The sequence below is a fragment of the Heterocephalus glaber genome, unplaced genomic scaffold, assembly GCF_053883595.1.
Source record: "Heterocephalus glaber isolate CG9 unplaced genomic scaffold, H.glaber_assembly_v1.0 deba00001504, whole genome shotgun sequence".
Classification (NCBI taxonomy): Eukaryota; Metazoa; Chordata; class Mammalia; order Rodentia; family Bathyergidae; genus Heterocephalus; species Heterocephalus glaber.
Window position 1 is genome coordinate 61628701 of NW_028258324.1, and position 22506 is coordinate 61651206.

At 40.2% G+C, this 22506-nt stretch overlaps 1 protein-coding gene across 8 annotated transcripts in view; it reads left to right on the forward strand.

Moving 5' to 3' along the window:
- The window catches only part of Atp13a3 (ATPase 13A3), an 88518-nt gene that overhangs the window by 46575 nt on the left and 19437 nt on the right, over nt 1-22506 (forward strand). For all 8 annotated transcript variants that reach the window (XM_021255418.2, XM_021255427.2, XM_004834755.4 and 5 more), the window contains 15 exons: nt 3701-3851; nt 6247-6363; nt 6876-6893; nt 6986-7139; nt 7226-7346; nt 9813-9937; nt 11402-11577; nt 12622-12744; nt 12828-12907; nt 13750-13792; nt 13882-13991; nt 14278-14374; nt 15849-15921; nt 18109-18286; nt 19857-20038. In XM_021255418.2, the coding sequence (XP_021111077.1) occupies nt 3701-3851; nt 6247-6363; nt 6876-6893; nt 6986-7139; nt 7226-7346; nt 9813-9937; nt 11402-11577; nt 12622-12744; nt 12828-12907; nt 13750-13792; nt 13882-13991; nt 14278-14374; nt 15849-15921; nt 18109-18286; nt 19857-20038 (1748 nt within the window). The remainder of the gene's footprint in view (nt 1-3700; nt 3852-6246; nt 6364-6875; nt 6894-6985; nt 7140-7225; nt 7347-9812; nt 9938-11401; nt 11578-12621; nt 12745-12827; nt 12908-13749; nt 13793-13881; nt 13992-14277; nt 14375-15848; nt 15922-18108; nt 18287-19856; nt 20039-22506) is intronic.

The following is a 22506-nucleotide window of genomic DNA, read 5'->3' on the forward strand; positions in this document are numbered from 1 at the left end:
GTTAGTTGATTTTTACTATTTTAGCACATGCAGCCTTCAAACATAACAAGTAATATAACACACAACTGTGTCCTGCCACCAAGACTAAGCAGTTGATGTTTTACCATATTTACTTCAGATTTCTTTTAAAAGATTGAAACATTCAGAAATAATTAGAGTCCCTTTCTATCCCTTTTCCTATTCCTACCACCATTCTGAAGTTTTTATTTTTGCATATATTTTTTATTTTCAAAACATACATTTTTTTATTTTTATTTTCAGAACATATACATGGTATATGTTTTGAATGGTATTAGTGATTTTTGTTATTTTTCCCCTTTTAAATTACTTTAAAGATTCATGTTGATGAGTATGGATCTAATGGATTAATTTTAATTGCTCTATATTCCATTACGATGAAACCATAGTATCTTTTCTACTAGGGCCAGTTTCATGTTTTCTCTTTCTTCCCTGTGCTTTCAGAAGTAGTGCTGTGACTGAAACCTTACAGACAAGTGAGAGTGTGTGGCTGGGCGTGGGCCCAGCTGCCTCCAAGTGTGGATGCAGTGTCCACTGGGCTCAGCTTCTGCTTTGCCTCCAGGCCTGGCCTAACTGCGAGGTGGCAGAGCCTGTTTGTGCTCTTCTTCCAGGGCAAAGATACTCTTGCTCCACATCCTTGCCAAGCTAGGTATTGTCAGGCATGTAATTTTTTGCCAAATGGATGGGTATGAAATGGCTGTTTCATTGCATCTTTATTTGTATTCTCTTCATTACTTACAAAGTTGAGCATCTTTTTACATTTTCAGAGCAGGATCACTTAGCACTCTTTGTTTTTTGAGACAGGCTCTTGCAATGTAGTTCAGGCTGGCCCTGAACTCATGGTGTAGCCCAGGCTGACCTCAAACTCGTGGCAATCCTCCCAGTGCCTCCCGACTGCTGGGACTACAGGCGTGTGCTTCATGCCCATTTAGCATTCTCTATACTGTCTGTTTATATCTTCCTTCTTTTATGTGGTTCCTTTATCTGCTGTCTTCATTTGCTAGAAGTCCTGTGTATTTTCTGGGTTGTAACTTCTTTTGGTACTGTGTATTGCAGATTTATTCTGCCAATCTCAGGCTCATCTTCTTACTTTATTTTTATTGTCTTTGAAGCTCAGAAGTTTTACTTCTGTAGTTGTGTTCATGTCGTACTTTTCTCTTCAAATAGCTGCTAGATTTTGGTTTAGGTAGTTGAGAGACTGTTATTTGGTTGTGCAGTTTCAGGAGTTCTGTCTTCTAGTCATGTTGCAACCTTATTTATTCCAGTAACACACGTTGCCTTAAATTCTGCTTAATTTAAATTCTTTCCCTTATTTTCTCAGAATTTATGCATCCTAATCTTTTATTACCTGTTCTTAAATGAATATTCATAATTAGGGCCTTAAGTTTTAGATGTCTGTACTGTCTTCTCAATCCCCCAAAAACCTATGCTGTAGGTGAATTTTACCCTGCCTGTTCCTCTCCCTTATGCATATTTGTTGTGTAATGTTTTATGATTATCATTTTGGTTTTATATATTCTTTGTGCTTGGACTTACATAGGTTTGTAAGCACCTTAATCATAGTTTCTTGTATCCCATTAAATTATCTTCTGTTGGGCAGGGGATTTAGCTCAGTGGTTTTGCTGCCTGCTGCGCGCAAGCGCAAGGACCCAAGTTCGATCCCCAGTACCAAAAAAAAAAAAAAAAATTCAAATTTAAATTATCTTCTGTAACTACTACATTCATTAAGTTGGTTTCACTTTTTTTTGTGTGTGGTACTGAGGACTGAACCCAGGGAGTTTACACTGAGCTTTAACTTCATGCCTTTTTGATTTTAATTATTTTATTTTATTTTGAGACCAGATCTTGCTGAGTCACTAAGTTGTTCAGGCTGGGCTTGAACTCGGGATCTTCCTGCCTCACCTTCCCAGAGTGCTGGGATTACAGGCGTGCACCATTGTGCCCACTCTCATTGTCACTCTTCAAAGCTGGCATAGCTGGGGCCGGGAATTTAGCTCTGGTTCTGCTGCCTGCCTTGCAAACACAAGGACCTGAGTTCCATCCCTGGTACCAAAAAAAGAGATGGCATAACTGTTCAGATTTTTAGGTCGACAGTTGTGTTTTCTCTGTACTTGGAAGGTGTTCACTCTTTTCTCCTGACAACTTTTGTTACTGCTAGGGAAGTCCTAGTCTCTAGTAGTCCACTTTATCTCTTGTTCTTAATCCTTGATTTCTGCAATTACACCATGCTCTTGGTGTGTTTTTTGGTACCGGGGATTGAACTCTGGTGCTTGTGCTTGCACAGCAGGCAGTGAAATCACTGAGCTAAATACCTGGCCTGCTCATGTATTGTTTTATGGGACTCATTTTGCTTCTAAATCCCAAGGATTCATGTGTTTCATAAATTGTGGAGAGTTTTCAGCCTCTACCCTTTCACTGTGGCTTTTCCCCTTTCTTTGTTTCCTTTTCTGTCTGAGCATCCTAACCATATTCTGGATGAGTAGCTTCACTTGGTTCTTCATTAGTCTGCCCCGGCTTTCCTTGCAGTCTTGTGTTTTATGGCATTCTTTTGGTTGCCATTTTATGATCTCAGATTTATGGCATTCAGATTCATCATTATTTCTGTTGACAATCCAATGAGGTTTTCCTCGAGTGCCTTAGAATGATAGGCTGATCCTGAGCTGGCCTTTCTGTGAGCCACTCGCATGGCTAATCGTGGGGTTCCCCTCTAGAACAGTTTCCTCCTTGCTTGGCCAAGGACCCCGTGATGTGTGTGGTACCAGGCCAGCATCACTGTTGCTCTCTTAGTTTGGGGATCTTGAAGCCAGGCAGCACTGTGTGTTTAACCCTGCTGTGTGCTGTAGAGTGTAGTGGCTCAGAGTTGGGCTTGTCTTTTAGTCCCTGCTCAGCTGCTGACAGGCAGTGCAACCCTGGACAAGTTACTGCACCACTCTGCTTCAGTCCCCTGGTCTGTGGTGGGGATAATCAAACCCTTCCTGTGCTGTGAGAAGGAAGTGAGTCTCTGTATGTGAAGCTCTTAGAACAGTGCCTGGTAGGTAGGACATACAACATGGATGTTAGCGCCCCAGCCCTCTGCGGTACTGGGACTTGAACCCAGGGCCTTGGCACTGAGAAGTATCTCTAGCCACTTTAAGACGTGGTCTTGCCAAGTTGCCCAGGCTGGGCTTGAAACTCCTGCCTCAGCCTCCAAATCCTCTTGGCTCAGTCTTCCAAGGTGCTGAGATTACAGTGTGTATCACTTTATCGAATAATACTAGCTTTTGAACTTTGGGTGGTGGAAGAGATAAGCTTACACTTAGTTGTGCTTTTGGTTTGATGGGTAAACTAGTGGGCTCCTCTCCTGCAATGCATAGCTCTTCAGGAGCACTAGCATTCTTGGGTGAGAGGGGTTCTGTCAGTGTGAGCACCCCGTTTCACATGTGCTCAGGACTTTGTTTCCTGTTGTGTGGCTAAAACCCCAGTCCACCAGGTGCCATGGTGGACTCCACCCTTCCTCCTCCTCAACAGCTGCAGCATGGGCTCTGCTCACAACCTTCTGGGTTTGTTTCCCTCTATTTTTGGTACATGGAAATTTCCCTTTCTTATGAGCTCACTTTTGAATTGACACCTTTTTTTTTTCACAAAGCCTAAAAAGCCCTGCTAGGGATTTATTATGAACCTAACTGAGTGTATTTCTGTTTAGATTTCTTTTGCCAGAAGAAAATGTTTGCAACGAGATGTTGGTGAAATCTCACTTTGTCGCGTGCATGGGTACTTGTCACTCCCTTACAAAGATTGAAGGAGTGCTTTCTGGTGACCCCCTGGACTTGAAGATGTTCGAAGCCATTGGATGGGTAAGCTCTGCATCTCACGGGACAAGTGATCTTCAGGAAAGTGCAGTGAAAATTAAATGACCTCACAGAAAGATTAACCCTCAGTTCTGTGACTGTTAAAAGAGTGAATTATGCAGAGATGTAGAAATGTGCAGTGAACTAGAAGTGTCACTGCCTTATGTGGCAGAATCTGTTGGCACAGAATAAAAGTATCCAGCAGCCTTCCGTCCTCAGTGTTCTTCTGTTCCCATCTTCCACTTGCTTGCGTGTGCACGTGCATACTGATTTACACTTTCCTTCTACTTTTGCCACTGGTAATTTTAATTTGTAAGTGTGTGGTTCTTTGGTTGTTACCATTTTATGGCATTCATTCATTCTTCGGTCTCATTATATAGTCTAGGCTGGCCTCAAATTTGTGATCCTCCTGCCTCAACCTCCAGAATTCTGGAATTACAGGCATGTGTGATGATGTGCGGTTCATTTCTTTTATAGATGTGATAATTGCTTTTATTTTCCCTGGCAACGGGTTTTTTTGTTTTGTTTTTTTTTATTTCTTGGGCTCTCTCCTTCTTGCTGTTGGTTTTCATTGCGTATCTTGTCAGTACTTTTCCACTCAAGTACAACGTGGCTGGGTTGTAATTGTGGGTCACGGTGGTGAGGTTGCCCGGGGCTTTCTGTGTTGTGAGGTCCCCTCACCAAGCATGCTGCGGTCACACTGTCACTGTGCTTATTCACCAAGAGCTTTGCTCTGGCAGCCCTCGCCTTGTCTGTCCGGAGAAGCTGCCTGACTTCTGCTGTGCTCTGTTCTCAGCACGGTTCAGTCAGCTGTGGTGGCCCCTCAGTGTGTGTTTGGGCCACTCTTACCTTCGCCGCTGTCAGTCAGCACTGTGCAGTTCACCCTGTGTGTCCATGTTTGAAACCTGCCCCTGTCCCTCCTTGGCTTTCTGTTTACTTTTTAAATTCTTTTTGGTATTTTGTTAGGCTTTTGTAAAGGAGGGAGTGGATGACTAGCTGAATACTCTCTTTGCCATCTTGTGAAGGTTCACAGTTCATGGCACTGAAGTTTAGTTCCTGAAAGGAAGCCCCATTTCTTTTATAGAAAGAAAAGCAAAATAGGGCTGATTTCTCTGAAGCTCCTAAACTTTCTTCAATGAAACAGATAATAGATAACAGTGTGCAGTGTTTGAGCTTTTAAAAAAAATGGGTTTCATACGGAAGTTTGTGTAGCAGCATGTTTCATGGCTGTGAGGTGCTTTGGTGAGTGACATGACCGGGTTTGTCCTGTCAACAGAACAGAGCCAGCTAGGCACCACAGCTGCTTACATGATTGTCGTTGTAGAATGAAGGTGCATCCAGGTCCAGAGATTTGAAATGTTTGTGTGTGGGTGTAGAATTTATAAAACTGGCTAGTTGGGCACAGTTTCCCTCACACAGTTTTCATTGTTTGAACCCTCCAGTTATAGAGTCAGATTAGTTTATTGTTCCTGTTATATGTGTATTTAATAGAAGGGTTTGTTTAAAAAGTATTTTTAGAAAATTTTTGCTGGAGATTGAACCCAGGGCCTCATACATACTAGTTATGCACTCTTACCCACTGAGCTATACCCCTGCCTGTTGGACCCCCCTCCCCAGTGTTATTCAAGTAAATTCCAAGGGGTTCAGGTGTAGTAGTAATTTAACTAGAAGTGATTAAGCTGAAATAAGTGTTTGTACCTCAGCCTATTCCTTTTTTTTCTGGTGCTGTACTAGGGATTCATCTCAGGGCCTTCACACTGAGCTATTTCCCTAACCCTTGTTGATTATATTTTTCGTTTAGTTTGGTTTTTTAATTTTTGAGACAGGGCCTCACTGGGTTGTCCATGTGGAACTTGAACTTGTAGCCCTCCTGCTTCAGCCTTCCAGACTGCTGAAATTATGGATGTGCTCCACCAAGCCTGACCCACAGCCCGATCATTTTTTTTTTTGGTACTGGAAATTGAACTAAGGACCTTGCGCTTCCCAGGCAGGTGCATCACCACGGAGCTAAATCCCCGGCCCCCTCAGCCCGTTCTTGACCTAGTGGTTGTACTAGGGAAGAATCTTCCATTGGTAGAAAGCCATCCCCATATGATAGACAAAATTCTTGTGGTTGCAAGAAGCATTTATTTTTCACAAAGCCAGTCTCTAAACCTAAGAAGTTGTGAAAGCACAGTGAAAGATGTTTGTTTCTATATCTTTACTCTATTTCTTAACACTGTTTCACCCTTCCCATGGATTGGTAGGTATCTTAGCTAGCTCTGTTTATCTTAATCATCTTGTATTGTTCATTTGTTTATTGGACAGCACTTTTTAACAAATTTATTGAAAATGGCCATTACAGTCACTGAAACCAGTGATTCAATTTTATGAAGCAGGATGTTGAATGTTTTCCTTTCAGATTCTGGAAGAAGCAACTGAAGAAGAAACAGCACTTCATAATCGGATTATGCCCACTGTGGTTCGTCCTCCTAAGCAGCTACTTCCTGAATCCATACCAGCACGAAATGAAGAAATGGTATGCACCAGGGAATGCTGGGTGATGCTGATGATGCTTCCCTACATTTAGCTCTCATTTGGAAATGTTGCCAGAAAGAGTCAGATGTCTTTTATTTAATCTTATGCAAAAGGGGAAATTGTAGCCGTCCATGTTTATCTAAAATCATACCTCTGTTATTGAACAGGTAATTTTGTAAAAGGTTGAGATTTATACTTTTCCCTTTACTAAGCAGCTTTAGCGCCTGCTGACTTAAACATGTGATGGTCCGGTCTTTTAAGTTGCATTTGTATTCCTAAAATTGCATAAAAATAATAAAAGAAGCCTTTAATAAGAAAGGCTTTGTTTTTTGATGAATTTTGAAAATATGATCCCTGTACTTTATTTCATGAGAGTGGTAGACAAGTAATCTTGAATCCTAATGGAAATAATGAAGTTCCTTGCTATTCTCCAAGTAAAGGTTTGTGGATGCTTAAGTTATTTCTAACTTGAGTATATTAATGGACTTAATATGTACTTTCTTTTGTTTATAGGAGCTGTTTGAACTTCCAGTAAGTGAAGAATGTTTTCTTGTTACGTAGGTATATTTGTTTGTATTCTTAAAGAATAATACGTGCTTTGTACGTCTTTTGAAATTGTGTAGGCTATTTATGAGATAGGAATTGTTCGCCAGTTCCCATTTTCTTCCGCTTTACAACGCATGAGTGTGGTCGCCAAGGTGCTAGGGGAGAAGAAGATGGACGCCTACATGAAAGGGGCCCCCGAGGCCATCGCCAGCCTCTGCAGACCTGAGACAGGTGAGGGAATGCCCAGGTGGAAAGGGAGGCTTTGCACTTGCTGCTGTTAGCAGTTCTAACAGTGAAATTGCCTTTTTCTCTTTTAGTTCCTGTTGATTTTGAGAAAGTTTTGGAAGAGTATACTAAACAGGGTTTCCGTGTGATTGCTCTTGCACACAGAAAATTGGAATCCAAACTGACATGGCATAAAGTACAGAACATTAGCAGGTAAGGTCGTCCAGCTCTCCTACAGCTTTTCCAGTAGTGCACTGTTTGTGTTTATATAAGTCATGCACAATAATTTGCCTGTAGTTTGCTATTTATTAAGTATTTATTGGCCGGGGATTTAGCTCAGTGGTGCTGTTGCCTGCCTTGCAAGCGCATGGTCCTGAGTTTGATCTCTGGTACCGCAAAAAAAAAAAAAAAAAAAAAAAAGAATGTAAATATTTATTGAACCTATCCGTGTATGTGACACAATACTATGTTAAGTGATTAAGCTAAAATTATGTATATTTTCCTCATTATCCAGTTTCTTTTCATTTTATATTGACTTTTTGTATATGTTTGCTTATTGTAAAATTCTGTTTTTCCTTACAACTTTTGGAACTACTTTCAATTTGTTTGTTAAATATTTCTCAAATGTGTACGTGTGTCATGAATGTTGGAGGAATAGAATAGTTCTACAGAAGTTTATTTTCCTCAAATGATCTTGCTTTTGCCCAGTGGTTGGATCCAGGTAATATTTGGTCAGTGTCATGGTCACTACTCAGTACTCTTCCTTCCACCCCATTTCTCTCGATCTCTGTTCAGATGGCATTGTGGACATCACATTTCCTTCCATAAATGTAGATTTCACATTTCAAGGATTGTTTGTTTTGTTGTAACTGATCCATGTGTACCTTTGAAAGTGTACTTGCATTTTTTTAAGCAGAAAGGAGTATCCTGTGGTTTCCTGCTAACTCTGCCTGTTGTGGGGAGACAGTCTATGCTTGAGTGTTGCAGAAAAACCAAACATAAAACCTTTCCCAGTGATCTGTGGCATAGGCCCAGGTGGGAGCTGTAGACCTATAATATATTGTAATTTCCCCAAAGGGCACATTCTCTCTTCATAGCTTCACCTTTTGCCATTTGCCCCTTAAAGAGGGTTGGATTGCCTGTGGGTCTTGAGCCTGTCAGTCGTCCTTCCGTGCTCTTGGTTAGGCTCTTTGTTCTGCCCAGAACCTCCTGTCCCTCCTAGTCTACCTTTTCTTTCTACTTCCAGGTTTCCTCATTCTTTAGCCACCAAGACTTCCATGTTGCTGTTCTGCTTTGTAGGGTATAGGTTTTAACATTTCTCTCACAGCTTAAGCCTTTATATCTTGAATATTGTTCTCTTTCTTAGTTGAAGGGTGAGATTTCCATGACCTGTATTACTTGTGAGAGATTCAGAAGACCAGCTGAATCTAGGAGCTAGTATCTCATAGGACAATGACCTAGTGCTTTTGCCCCAGTAGTTTATCATTGGCATACAGCGTGGGGCTTTGAAGATTGTTTCAGGTGTTGTGGCTTTTTTCTTCTGTTAACACCAACAGCATCATTCATTTTTAAGTTCTCTAACCCTTAATATCTTTACTACCTACCCATTGTTATAAATTATATATTCCAAAGATATTTAGGTTTCATAGGTATATACTCCAGCACCTTTATTATTAATTCTTGTGTGGATAAATCACTTGTTTATTGTAAATAAGAAATTCTAGTTGCTAACATCAAGTCCCTTTTCCCCATTGCAAAAAGAAGGTTCTATAGTATAGTTTTAGTAGCTTGAGATTTCATACCAATGTGACTGTATGCAACAGAATTCATCTCCATTACATTGTTGAAGTACGTGTTATTTTTGCATGTTTAGTATCTCATTAGTTGCATCCTACTTCCCCACAGAAGTGTCTTGAAGGTAGAGAGTCATGCCTTTTCACCTTTGACTTTCCAGTAATTAGCATGGTGCTAATACATAGTAGACTCAACTGTTTGAAGAATACTACCTTGATAACAGTATTATCAGTGTTCTAGAAGATTCTTCCGGGGTCCTGAATAGTTCTCACTGTGTGGACTACTATAGTAATAGTTCTGGTATCATGTATCTGGGATCAAGAATTGTTTATGAACTGGGCATTGGTGGCACATGCCTCCCAACACTTGGGAGGCTGAGGCAGGAGGATCAGAACAAGTTTGAGGCCAGTCTGGACTACCTGGTGAGACCCTGTCTCAAGCAAAAGCAAAAACAAAACAAAAAGAATTGTTTATAGAGTTGGTGGAGACTTGATAATGCGTCTACTGTAACTTCCAGCTGTGCTTGTGGTTCAAATTTTTCCGCCTTTTACTTAACATTTAAATTACGGTATGTCTTATGAGGGACAGGATATGCTTTTGGATTTCCGAGTAGGATATTTAGTATTTTACATTTTCAATTGATCCTTGTATTTCATGTTTCAAAGGAATAAAATTTTATTTTAGTATATCAGAAGTAGTTTTGGGGAATTGTTTTTTCAGATTGAAAATTTTTGAGATATTCAACTTGTAAACACACACACGGTTTATTCAGCATATAAAATGTTTTACTTCATAATATGTAGATGTTTTAAATTGTCAACATAAAGAGAGCAACACCTGTTCTCTTGACTAAACCATTATGTGTTAAAACTTCTTTTTCTGCAGAGATGCCATTGAAAACAACATGGATTTTATGGGATTAATTATAATGCAGAACAAATTAAAGCAAGAAACCCCTGCAGTACTTGAAGATTTGCATAAAGCCAACATTCGCACTGTCATGGTCACAGGTTAGACTTTGTGAAAGAACACAGGAAAGAATGAGTGTGACTGGAGTTCAAATTGTATAATGCTGAGGAATGATGTCAGTTTTAAAAGCTTTTACATAGTGGTGCCATCTCACACTGTGTTTTTTCAGCTCTGAATATTTTCCCAGGGTCCAAGATGACCATGTAATATTCTTTTTGAGATCTAGCAAATTCTGTTCATAGGAAGTATAGAAAAATAGTGAATGGAACACTAGAAAAATTTAAATTCTTCTCTTCTTTGTTATCTGTCTCTAATCTCAAAGCACTGACTTACCTTGCCTTGTGTTACTTATTTGTAGTTTTTCTTTTATACTGGAATGTAAAGTCAGGTGAGGATTAGGAGCATGGAGTCTTTTACAAGCTGCCAGGTACATGGAAAGTGTTTAATAGGTATTTGTTACAGTTAGATATTCATATGTAAGCAGTGGTGAAAATAGCCTATTTGGGGGCTGTGTTGTTGTTTGGCTGCCACATTCAGTGATTCTCCTGATGTTCTTAGGGTTGGTAATGTTAGATAATTCCTCAGCTGTGTGAAATTATGGCAGCTCTTTCTCCGTAAGCAAATAATTGGATTTAAGTTACTTCATGACTTTTTTGTGTTCAGTAAGACTTACGTGAAAAAAAGCCTGCATGTATTTTATGTCTTAGAGTCAGAAATTCATTTAATATACTTCTTATTATACAAGGTCACTCAATCTAGTAGCATCCCAGCAATGTCATCTCCTTTGGGGCACTTTCCATCTATGTCTCCTCCTCTGTCACAGGGGCTGAAGGGAGGCACCTGTGGAAGTAGTATGGGCATCACCCTTCAGTTATGGTAGAGATGAGATCCCTGACTCTTTGCTCACTTCTCCTGTCCTTGCGTTTCTTCAGTTGGTTCTTCTCATAACTGAAAGGTTCTCTCTCTTACTGCTCATTATATCCACTCTGATCACCTCTCTCATTTTGTTTTGTGCGATGCTTTGTAACTTACCCTTCTCTGGTTACTGCTCCAGTGACCAGAGATCTCCTACACAGATCATCCCTCCCTCCTAGGTTATTTCAGCAAATGTTGATTCAGTCTCTGCTCTCTGTGTCACACTGTGCCATTGGTTGTGGGCCCAGTAGAACATGACTGAAAAGATCATATTTGTATCGAAGAACTGTGGGCCAGAGCTGGAGTGTGGTGCCTCCCTCTCGAGCTCAAGGCCCCGTGTTCCACTGCTAGCACCGTAGGAACGTTCTGGTTATCCGGCACATGTGCACTTGCTCTAACGGTGTCTTTCTTTAGTCAGTGCTCCCTGCCTGATGTGCTTAGTTTACAACTGGCCAAGATCAAGACCATCTGGCATCTGTACTCTGCCCAGCTTGGTCACAGGGACCACAATAGGTACTCAGTGAATACTTGTTTGATACAGTTACATTTTGATTGAAATTTTAATACATTTAAAATATTTTGAAAATTAGGTGACAATATGTTGACTGCCGTCTCTGTGGCCCGAGACTGTGGAATGATTCTACCTCAGGATAAAATTATTATTGCTGAAGCATTGCCTCCAAAGGATGGAAAAGTTGCCAAGATAAATTGGCATTATGCGGACTCCCTGACTCAGTGCAGTAATTCATCAGCAATCAGCTCAGAGGTAAGGCCAAGATTAATGTTCTGTTTTGAAGCTTGCTTGTTTGAATTTACTCTGAAAAAATTAAAATAAAGAGGGCTGAAGATGTAGCTGTGGCACAGCGCCTGCCTGGCAAGTAAGCACAAGGTCCTGAGTTTGATCCTCAGTGCCAAAAAAACAATAAATATCCCATTTTTAAGTAATTAGTAATAAATGATGCAGGTGCTTCACAAGCTTCCAGAAACAGTGGTATCTTAGTTCACGAACTTGATTCTTTCCACAGCTCTGGTCGCAACCTGAGTTGAAGGAAAACTGAATCAAATTCAGTGGTTAGGTTCAATGTTGACCATATGGGGAAATTTGGTTCAATTCGCATCCAGTTCAGTTTACAACCAGAATTGTGGAGAGAATTGCGTTCATTAACTGAGGTACCACTGTGTTTAATCTTTACATCTTCAAATTAAAGATGATATTTAATCTTAAGTTTTAAAAAAAAAATAGGAATTTTAAAAAAATGAACATTATACGTGCTTTGTTTTTGGTACCAGGGCTCGAACTTGGGACCTTGTGCTTGCGAGGCAGGTGGCGGAACCACTGAGCTAAATCCCTGGCCCTATAGGTGCTTTTAAAAATAGATTTTCCTGTGCCAGGAATTTAGCCTAGTGGTTCCGCCGCCTGCCTCGCAAGCACAAGGTCCCGAGTTCGATCTCCGGTACCAAAAAAAAAAAAAAGTTTTTCCTTGGGCTGGAGATTTAGCTCAGTGGTTTTGCCACCTGCTGCACAAGCGCAAGGACCCGAGTTCAATCCCCAGTACCAACAAAAAAAAATTTTTCCTCAGCACTCAGGAGGCTGAGGAGGGAGGATTGCATGAGTTCAAGGCCATCTTGAATGACACTGTGAGATCCTGTCTCAAAACAAAAAATTTTCCTTTTGAATAGATGTTAAATTTTCAATGCCTTGAATGAAATATCAAATAAAACAGTTCAGTTTTGGAAACAAGAATACATAACATAGATCATGTGATGTGGTGTGGCTGCCTAACTACAGTTCCGGTGTCTTTGTCCACAGGTGATTCCAAAGAAGTTGGCTCACGATAGCTTAGAGGACCTGCAGTTGGTGCGTTACCATTTTGCTATGAATGGAAAATCATTTTCCGTGATTCTAGAGCATTTTCAAGATCTGGTTCCTAAGGTGAGTTCATTCATGAGTTCATGAATGTGTTCACATGAGTGTATTGTGGAGAGTATTTTTAAGAAGTTAATGTTTTTTTCCAGTTGATGTTGCATGGAACGGTGTTCGCTCGTATGGCACCTGATCAGAAGACGCAATTGGTAGAAGCTCTACAAAATGTAGAGTAGGTATTGTGGATTTTGTGTTTTGGGATATTTTCTGAGTTATAGTTTCATCTTCAAACTGAGTAGTAACTAATATTTCTTATATATATGTCAAACATTCTTAATCCAGATATCCACAATCTGAAATGCTCCAAAATCTGAAACTCTAGGAGTATTGCAACAGAATTTAGAGTTCAGATTTGGGGTTTTTGAGTGAGGAATGCTCAGCTGTTGAAGTCCAGATATTCCAGAATCCAAAAAATGTGGAAGTCTGAAATACTTCTTTTCTCAAGCATTTCACAGCTCAGCACACACATGTGTACACACATGCACGTGCATGAAGATAGTCATCTCTGAGAAAGTGAGAACTCGAAGTGCCTCTTTAAAAATAGGCCCATGTGCTGGTTTATAGCTCAAGGACAACATCCATGATTTCTTCTCCAGGTGACACCTTGGGGTAGAGTATAGTCAGGTCTCTATCCTGAGAGAAGTGACTTCATAGTTTCAGTACATGGTTGTGTTTGATGTTTTTAAGGGAGGAGTCCTCACCAGTGGATTAAAAGTAAGTGTACTAAAGAATATCTGAGCATAAGCCCTTGGCTCTAAAGTTAGAAAATGGAGATTCCAAGATGAATTTCCCCTGCTGTGACATACATGGGACCGTGACATGGACCCGTTCCCTTTCTGGCCAGTGCTGTCAGCAGAGTACCATGGCTGTGGCTCTTGTAATGGAAAAATCCATAGGTTCAAGCCAGGGCCTCATGATCACTCAGGTCTTCATAATGTGTACTGAAGAAGTCTTATTAACTTGGGTGCTGTGCCATTCAAGAAATTAATGCTTTCTAATTATTTTGGTCCTTAGTTACTTCGTTGGCATGTGTGGTGATGGAGCGAATGATTGTGGTGTAAGTATAGTCCTGCCATTTACTCTGTAATTCTTACTGTAGCCTGAATGCCATTCGCAAAACTTATTCCGCTTTCTTGTAACCTTCAGGCTTTGAAGAGGGCGCATGGAGGCATTTCCTTGTCAGAACTTGAGGCTTCTGTGGCGTCACCTTTCACCTCTAAAACTCCCAGTATTTCCTGTGTGCCAAACCTCATTAGGTACCACAAGCTGAAATTGTTTTTATGATTTCTTTGCATTATTGCATTATTTCTTTGTATAAGGGCAAATTTAAATGGTTAGTAGCCCATTTGACCGGTAACATTATTAGCAGATTACTGTTTTCCTTAGCTCTTCCAGTAGGCATGCACTTTGGTAGCTGTTGAATGTTTCCGAGTACCTGTCAAGATATAATTGTGTTTAAAAAAAAAAAAAAAAGATATAATTGTGTTTTGGACAAAAACAGTTTGAAATGCCTTCCTTCATACCTAGCCTTTCTTTCCCTAGGGAAGGTCGTGCTGCTTTGATGACTTCCTTCTGTGTGTTCAAGTTTATGGCACTGTACAGTATCATTCAGTACGCCAGTGTTACTCTCCTATATTCCGTGAGTACAGCCTTGTGTGCAGGGGTGGGGTCTCATGCTAAGACACATACATGTTTGTTTTTTTATTGTTGTTGCTTTTGTTTTGTTTTGTTGTTTTGGTCTTCTAAGACCGGGTCTCATTGTGTAGTTCAGGCTGGCCTTGAACTCAATATGTTGCCTATGCTGGCCTTGAACTTGCAGGATCCTCCTGTCTCAGCCTCCCGAGTGCCGAGATGACCAAGTGCTGGGATGACTGGCAAGTGCCACCATGCCTGGCTAATACACGTTTGATTTTGACAGGGATTTTTTTTTTTTGGTACCGGGAATTGAACTCAGAACCTTGCACTTGCGAGGCAGGAGGTGGAACCACTGAGCTAAATCCCCAGCCCCACATGTTTGATTTTGAATGGATACTTAATAGTGACCTTTATGAAAGTAGTATCTAGATTTACCTTGAGTTTGTGTTGAGTAGTAGATTGAAAATGTCATTAATGTGGAAAGCATTTTCCTTAAGGACAGCAACTGTGACTGAAGCCTGGTGAGAAAAGGACAACCATTCATTTTAGCTTTAGTGCAGGTTGGACATCTCTTTTTCCCTTTAATATTGGGTATTGATCCCAGAGCTTCATCCTCAGCTTTTTAATTTTTTATTTTGAGTTAGAGTCTTTGCTAAGTTGTCCAGGCTGGGCTCAATTTCACAGTTCTCCTGCCCCAGGCTCCCAGACTGCAGTTCGTAGGCATGTACCCTCATACCCAGATGGACGTCTGCCTATCTTTCCCTGTTTAAAATGTCTGCCTGTGGCATATTTCACAGTTGCAATAAAAGTCCAGAATGAGGAAAGTTATTTGTAGGGTTTTATTCATTTGAAGAAGAAGCATAAACAGTGATGACCATACACTACTCTGTAGAATTTTATAATTGAAGCGAGTTCACTATAGATTTTTCTCTTAATAAACACTGGTGACATCCCAAGGAATCTTTATAAACTATCCCCTTTTACCATTTGTAAAAAGTAACCGGTGGGGTGGTATCAGATATTAAGGAAGCTTAAAGATAGTAACTTGGAAAAATGTTGAATACTTAGAGTAAAAGTTTATTAGTTTTTTTTTTTTTCTTTTTGGGTGGTGGGGTAAGACAGGATTTTGTTGTGTAGTTCAGGCCAGCTGTGAACTCACTGTGTAGGCCAGCCTCAAACTCTTGGCAGTCTTCCTGCCTCAGCCTTCTGAGTGCTGGGATTATAGGCACGTGCTACCATGCCTGGCTTTTAAGAGGTTTTTCTTGGATGAATTTTAAGGAGATATTCTTTGTACTAATATATTAAATCAAATGTTTAGGAACATATATTTGATTAAAGGCACAGGCCTTTCCATTTTTAAGCAGTTTCATGTGTTCTTTTGAAGTTGTCATTATGGAGGAAAAAATAAATTATAACCTGGGAATAGTACAATAAAAATCCTTTCTGAAACTAACTGTGTTTTAAAATTATTTCTGTAGATCTTAAGTAACCTAGGAGACTTCCAGTTTCTCTTCATTGACATGGCAATCATTTTGGTACTAGTATTTACAAGTGAGTATTTTGCTTTGTTTCTGATTTGATATGTGAAATTCTGATCTGATGTACTAAACTTTGGTGAATTTACCTCGAAGTTGTAACATGGCTTATGTCTCTGCAGATTTCCTGTAAATGTGCTCTTTTATTACCTCTCATTTATACTTGGCCTCATTGGGGTTTTTTTCCTGAAATATTTGAGAGTGAGTCTGGCATCACCATGCCCCTTTGCCACTGAGTATTTTAGTGTACATTACCTAAAAGTAAGTGCAGTTACAAAGTTCAGGAAACTGACCATTCATATATTATCCAATCCAAACTCTTCTATTCAAATTTTGTCACTTAACCCCAATAATGTCCTTTGTGCTTGTATTCTTCCTCGTCCCCTGGATTAGAATGAGCATGTGATGCAGGACCCTCTAGCTTCATTTCGTTACTGTGTTTCTTCAGCCTCTTTCATCTAGAACAGGCCCCCAGCCTTTTGGGGCATCTCAACATTGAAAACCTCATTGTTTATGAGTATGGTTGGTCTGATTTAGTCTCCTTGGACTCAGGTGATGAAGCTTTGGAGGGATAGCATGAAAGTGACACTGTGTCCTGTAGATGGGTCATAAAAGAAGGCACACAGTGTAGATTTCCTCCAGCATTAGTGATACTGAGTCAAAATAAATGATGCTGGTAGGGTATGGCCTGTTGCATCAAAGATTGCTAGTCTGTCCCTAGAGAAGTAAGTATTTGTGCCATAAAATGCTAACAGGATTATTGGACTGAGACCACAAGAGACCTTGGTCCCACTGACGTATTAGGCAGATAATTCTCTGGGGTGCTGTCCCAGGCACTGTAGGGTGTCAGCAGCACCCAGGCTCTTCTCCACCATACTCCAGCAGCATCCTCCAAGGGTGACAGCTGGAAGCGTCTCCAGATGGTGCCATGGGGATGCAGAAATCCCTGATTGCAAAGCGTGAGTAAGCCAGTCTTTAGTAGATGGTGAACACAGTGACTGAGAGAGGAGCAGGCTTTGACAGTCCCGATGTTACTCTTCAAAAGTTACTATAAAAAGAAAAACAAAATACATATTGAGAATTTAACAGTTTATTTTATTGATATTTTATATTCCTATTAACTACACTTTGTATAGTATAATAAGAACCTCCTGACAAAACATCAAGACCAGCGAGATGTCAAATATGTCCTACTGGGCCAGGGATTCAGTGGTTTCGCTTCCTGCTGCTCAAGCGCAAGGACCTGAGTTTGATCCCCGGTACCATTTAGAAAAAAAAAAAAAAGTCCTACAAAAAAGCCAGGAAAGCAGAACACGTGTGCTGTCAGTGAAGGCGACACCTGTGGAAGATTGTCTTTAGTGTAGAGTTCTATTGGTATTTTCATTGTACTTATAGGAATTTGTTTCTGTTCTTCTTTTTTAGACTTTGTAAACCAAAAAATCAGTTGATGTTGAAAATTTGTCCTTTTTAAATAAACTAAATAAATATTAAAATTAAAAATAAAAAAAAAAAACCCAGAAACTATTTAGCTCAGTGGTTCTGCCTCCTGCCTCGCAAGCTCAAGGACCTGAGTTCGATCTCTGGTACCAAAAAAAAAAATCACTTCTCTGCCTTTTGGCTAAGATCAAGTGTAAAAACCCAGAAACTGTTCAGTAGAAGCAAAGCTCAGGGGATACCACCTTAATAGGTGATCAGTTTGGGTTTTTTTGGTACTAGGTATCAAACTTGGGTCCTTGCACTTATGAGGCAGGCAGCAGAACCACTGAGCTCAATCCCTGGTCCGGGTGATCAATTTTTTGATGTTACTAGTATGTTTACATTCCTTCAGACCATTATTAGTGTCTTCTTTAGAGGCAAAGTATATATTGTTTTACCTGCTTTTGCAGTTAAGTATTCAGAAAATAATGGGCTTTAAGAGTGGTGATTATTTTTATAGTTTTTGTACTTATATTTAGTATTTTTATTTTTATTAGTGTTTCTGTTGAATCTCAATAGGATTGTAAATATTACTCTTGAGGCTTTTTTGAAAAAGCCTAAGTTGTTTATTTTTACAGATTACTTAAATATGTCTGTCTCTGTCTTGATTTGGGGGAACTTTCCATGTTAAAGAATTGTTAGAAACATTTTAAAGTTTCCAAATGCACTTCACTCTGTCTTTTACAGTGACTTAGACACAAACCTTTCCTCTTTCTTTTCGAGACAGTGAGTTTAAACCCTGCCTGGAAGGAACTTGTGGCACAGCGACCGCCTTCTGGTCTCATATCTGGGGCCCTGCTCTGCTCTGTTTTGTCTCAGATCATCATCTCCATCGGATTTCAGGCTCTGGGTTTTTTTTGGGTCAAGCAGCAGCCTTGGTATAAAGAGTGTCCTCCACACTTAGAGTAAGTAGGTCAACCTGTGCAAAACATCTGTGTGAAGGTGTGTAAATATGCTTATAAAATGGGTGTAGAAATGTGTATAAAAGTTGCATGCAGCTGATTTAAATACTTGCATAACTTGGCTTACATTTCCCTTTAGGTTACTTCCTATCTGTAGGAAGGGTGTTTGTTCTCCATTGCTAATTACAAACCACAGGCTGAGGTATAAAGAGGCTGATTTGACTCACTGTTCTGCTCCCCGGTCCTGGGGCTACATCTGGGATGGTCTCCTTGCTGGCAGGGTCCCTAAGGCAGTGCCCAACATCCATGGGAAGAGACGGAACGAAAGAGACCTGGCCAGATTGGCTTCTGTAATAGCTGCCTCACGGATAACCTGTGAACTGATGAACTGCTTGAATAGATGAATTCATCCATGAGGGCAGAGCCCTTCCCGCCTGGCCCTTTCTCTTCACATCTCACAGTCGGGGTGCAGTTTCAGCATGAATTTTGGAGGGGACAGACTTAACATTTCTTACCTGTGAAATAAGAAAGTTGCAGTCTTCTAAACTCAAGAGTCTTTGCACTTCTAAGTTGTCTTCCTCAGTTCAGGAAATGGCATTTTAGAACATTTTTAAAATGTGATATTAGGGCCGGGGATTTAGCTCAGTGGTTCCAGTGCCTGCCTCACAAGCGCAAAGATCTGAGTTCGATCCCCGCTACCAAAAAAAATGTGATATTAAGTGCATCTATTTGTTTACTGGTATTCTATGATTTACAAATTGTGCTAATATTATTTTAATGAAAAATGTGAGTAATTTTATTGAATTAAATATTCAGATGTATTTTTAGTTTGCTTGATTGAGGGAGATTGTTTTTAAAAAGTTTAATGTTATTTTCTAACCCATGGTCAGGAACGGGTAGGGCTGAAGGTGTACTCAGTGGTTAGTGTGCTCTCTTGGCATGTGGGGGGGCCTGGGTTCTGTCTGCAGCACTGCAGGGTTGGGGGGCAGGTGGGATTATCTTAAGACTCTCAGAGTGCAGGAGTAGCAGTTTATCATTTTGTCACTGCTTACCCTTGCTTGCTGCAGTGGCTGTTTGATTAAGGGTGGTGTGGGCTTCACATATTTGCTTGTGTGTGTGCTGGGCAGCACTGCCCACCTGGAAATGGAAAGGAGGGCCAGGCCTGGCTGGAGACTGTCGAGGGCCATCCCAGTGCCGTGCCCTGCTGGGCATGTGTCCAGTACAAGGCTTCTTACTCAGTCCCCACAAGCCTGTGGCGGACCGGGTTGGTCCCACGAGGGAGGAGACAGGCTGAAAGAGATGAGGTCGTACTTCCCAAGTTGCTACTAAAATGTGGTAGAGCCGATGTCAAACCCTGGTCTGAGTACTCCCAACATTTTAACAAGGAGGGAGATTTATTAAATATTTCTTCTAGTTTTTTATCTGATTGTAATGTCTGGCTAACAGAAAACCCTTATTATTCTTGGATCTTTTTTGTATATCCAATATTGATATTGTTGGACCTTTTGCTCTTGATTTCATTTGGGAAGTGGAAATTGTGTTTACTAATGCAAAAATTTTTTGTGTGCCCTAGTGCTTGTAATACCACAGGAAGCCTATATTGGAATTCTTCACACTCATGCAATGAAACTGACCCTGATAAGATAAGAAATTATGAAAATACCACAGTGTTTTTTATCTCCAGCTTCCAGTACCTCACAGTGGCAATTGTCTTTTCAAAAGGAAAACCCTTCAGGCAACCTTGCTACAAGAATTGTAAGTTTGACATTTACTGTGATTTACACCCTGCCTTTCCCCTTTAAAAATGATGGAGAAGAGTTTTTAACTGTCTTCCCAAAGTAAAATAGGTCATCACAGCTAGAATGAACCAGTAATTTAGATGTTCATCTTGTTTTACTCTCATGAGAATTGCACCCCTCGATTTAAAGTTAAAGCCTCTCGTGTTAAGCATTTCTGGTCTTCACAGTCTGTTACTTTTGGCTGCAGCATCTGTAGTGAATTGCAGAGGGCGTTAAGACTGGACGCAGGAAGACAGCCCTGGGAAGGAGACATGGGCATTGTCTTTTCTTCTGGGTGGTCTGTGCAACACCAGCTCCCCTCCCTCTCTCCTCCCTCCCCCTCCCCTTTTTCATTTCTAACACGGGTATGGCCAGTGTCCACCTGGAGGCTTGTGCCAACGTGGACTTGTCTGCCTGTGAGAACAGGCTATAGCATTTTAAATGACCACAGTTAAGAGTTATCAAGGGGCAAAGGGGAGGGGGAAATGAGAGGGGTAGGGAAAAGGAAAGAAGGGAGTGGAATAAATATGAGAAAATGAAAAAATGGAAACAAAGTCTTTATAAATAGGGAGGGTTGGAGGGGTTGAAGGGAGAGCAGGGGAAGGGGGAAAAATAAGAACCAAGAGAGTATGTAAAGGTGCAAATTTCCAATGATGAATGTCATTATATTGTATACCTAAAATGTACCAATAAAAGGATATACAAAAAAAAAAAAGTTATCAGTATATATAAAGAGCCAGTTTTTAGAAATCAGGAGCATACTGATTACTATACGGAGCACCTTTTAGACTTGTATATCTTGGAAGGGAGTAGCAGATATTCTTTTGCTGTAGTTGTGAAAAGAGCTCAGTGTTCTGGCTGGCAAGATTCCAGGACAGTTTTTTTGAATGGCACAGGGGAAGTAAGAGACTGTCTCTCATGTTGGAGTTGATGAGGCATTGCCACATGCATTATCTTTTTTACTTCCACCCTGTGTAGCTTTCAGGGCATGTATTACTGTATTTTGGAGAGGTAGGATTGAGATTTGTTTTACCAGTAGTTTTCTCCTTTTTTTTTCTTTTGGAACTCATACTTCTTTTTTAGCTTTTTTTTTTTTGGTACTGGGGATCAATTGGATCCTTGTGCTTGTGAGGCAGGTGGCAGAAGGTCTGAGCTAAATCCCCAACCCAAGCCTTTTTTTTTTTTTTGGTACTGGGGATCGAACTCGAGTCCTTCTGCTTCCGAGGAAGCTGGCGAAACCACTGAGCTAAATCCCCAGCCCTGGAACTCATACTTCTTATCTAACAAATAACTGTTGCTATTTTTTTTTTTGGTACTGGGGATCAAACTCCGTACCTTGTGCTTTCGAGGCAGGCAGTGGAACCACTGAGCTAAATCCCCTGTCCTTAACTGTTACTTTCTATATGTGTTGGTTATATCTAACTGGCATCATAACCGTTACTGAGAACCCTATTAGAACCATGTTGTGGTACAAAAAGCCTTCCTTAGAAACTTTATCTCTGTACTTATAAGAGGATTTCTTAACTAAAGATAACTTTGTATAAGCTGATCTTAATACTAAAGTTGATATATATTATTAGTCCAATATTTTTAAATTTCAAAGAAATACTAAAAATGTCCAAGAACTAAAATACATCTATGAAAGAACAATGCTTTTTTTTTTTAAATGAGAAAACTGGTACACAGCTTTGTAAGCAAGATGACAGCCCCGTCAGAAAAGCTAACTATAGAAATCTAAGCAAGCAAATCTATCCTATCCTTAATAAAAAAGAGAGAAAGAGAATGTTAGTTTTTAAAGTACATCTTTATGTGATTTGGAAAACTTGAAAAAAAATAAATCCTGAAGAAATGTCATACTGCCATTAATTTCTACTTGACTTGAATAAATGATAGACTTTATTATTGACCACAGACTAATTTTTTTTCTGGTATTGGGGATTGAACTCAGGACCTTGCGCTTGTGAGGCAGGCAGTGGCACCACTGAGTTGACTCCCTGGCTCTATGCACTAATTTTTTTAAAGTTACATTGTGGCAGACTTGTAATCACAAGACAGTTGTCCTTACTATTAGCAGCATGTGCGTTTCTGATAGTGGATGAGCAGAAGTGTGTCCTGTTAAAAAACCTGCCTCCTGGAGACTAGGAATGGAGCAGTGTGGTCGATCATACGCATTTTGCAAATTTTCACTCCTTGTGTCTTGGTCTGTTGTTGAAGTGCATTGTCTTTGGAGTTCGTTGGAACAGTTACTCGCTAGGACCCAGTACAGTTCTTTTATGTACTTAAGCAATATGACAGATTAAATTATATTGTGATTATGAGTTTTTAAAACAGTACATTAAGTCCCTGACTTATTAATGAGTTCTGTTCCAGGAGAACATTTGTTAAGTTGGATTTGTTTCTAAGTTTGACAAAGTGAATCTTACACACCTTTAACACAAATACACA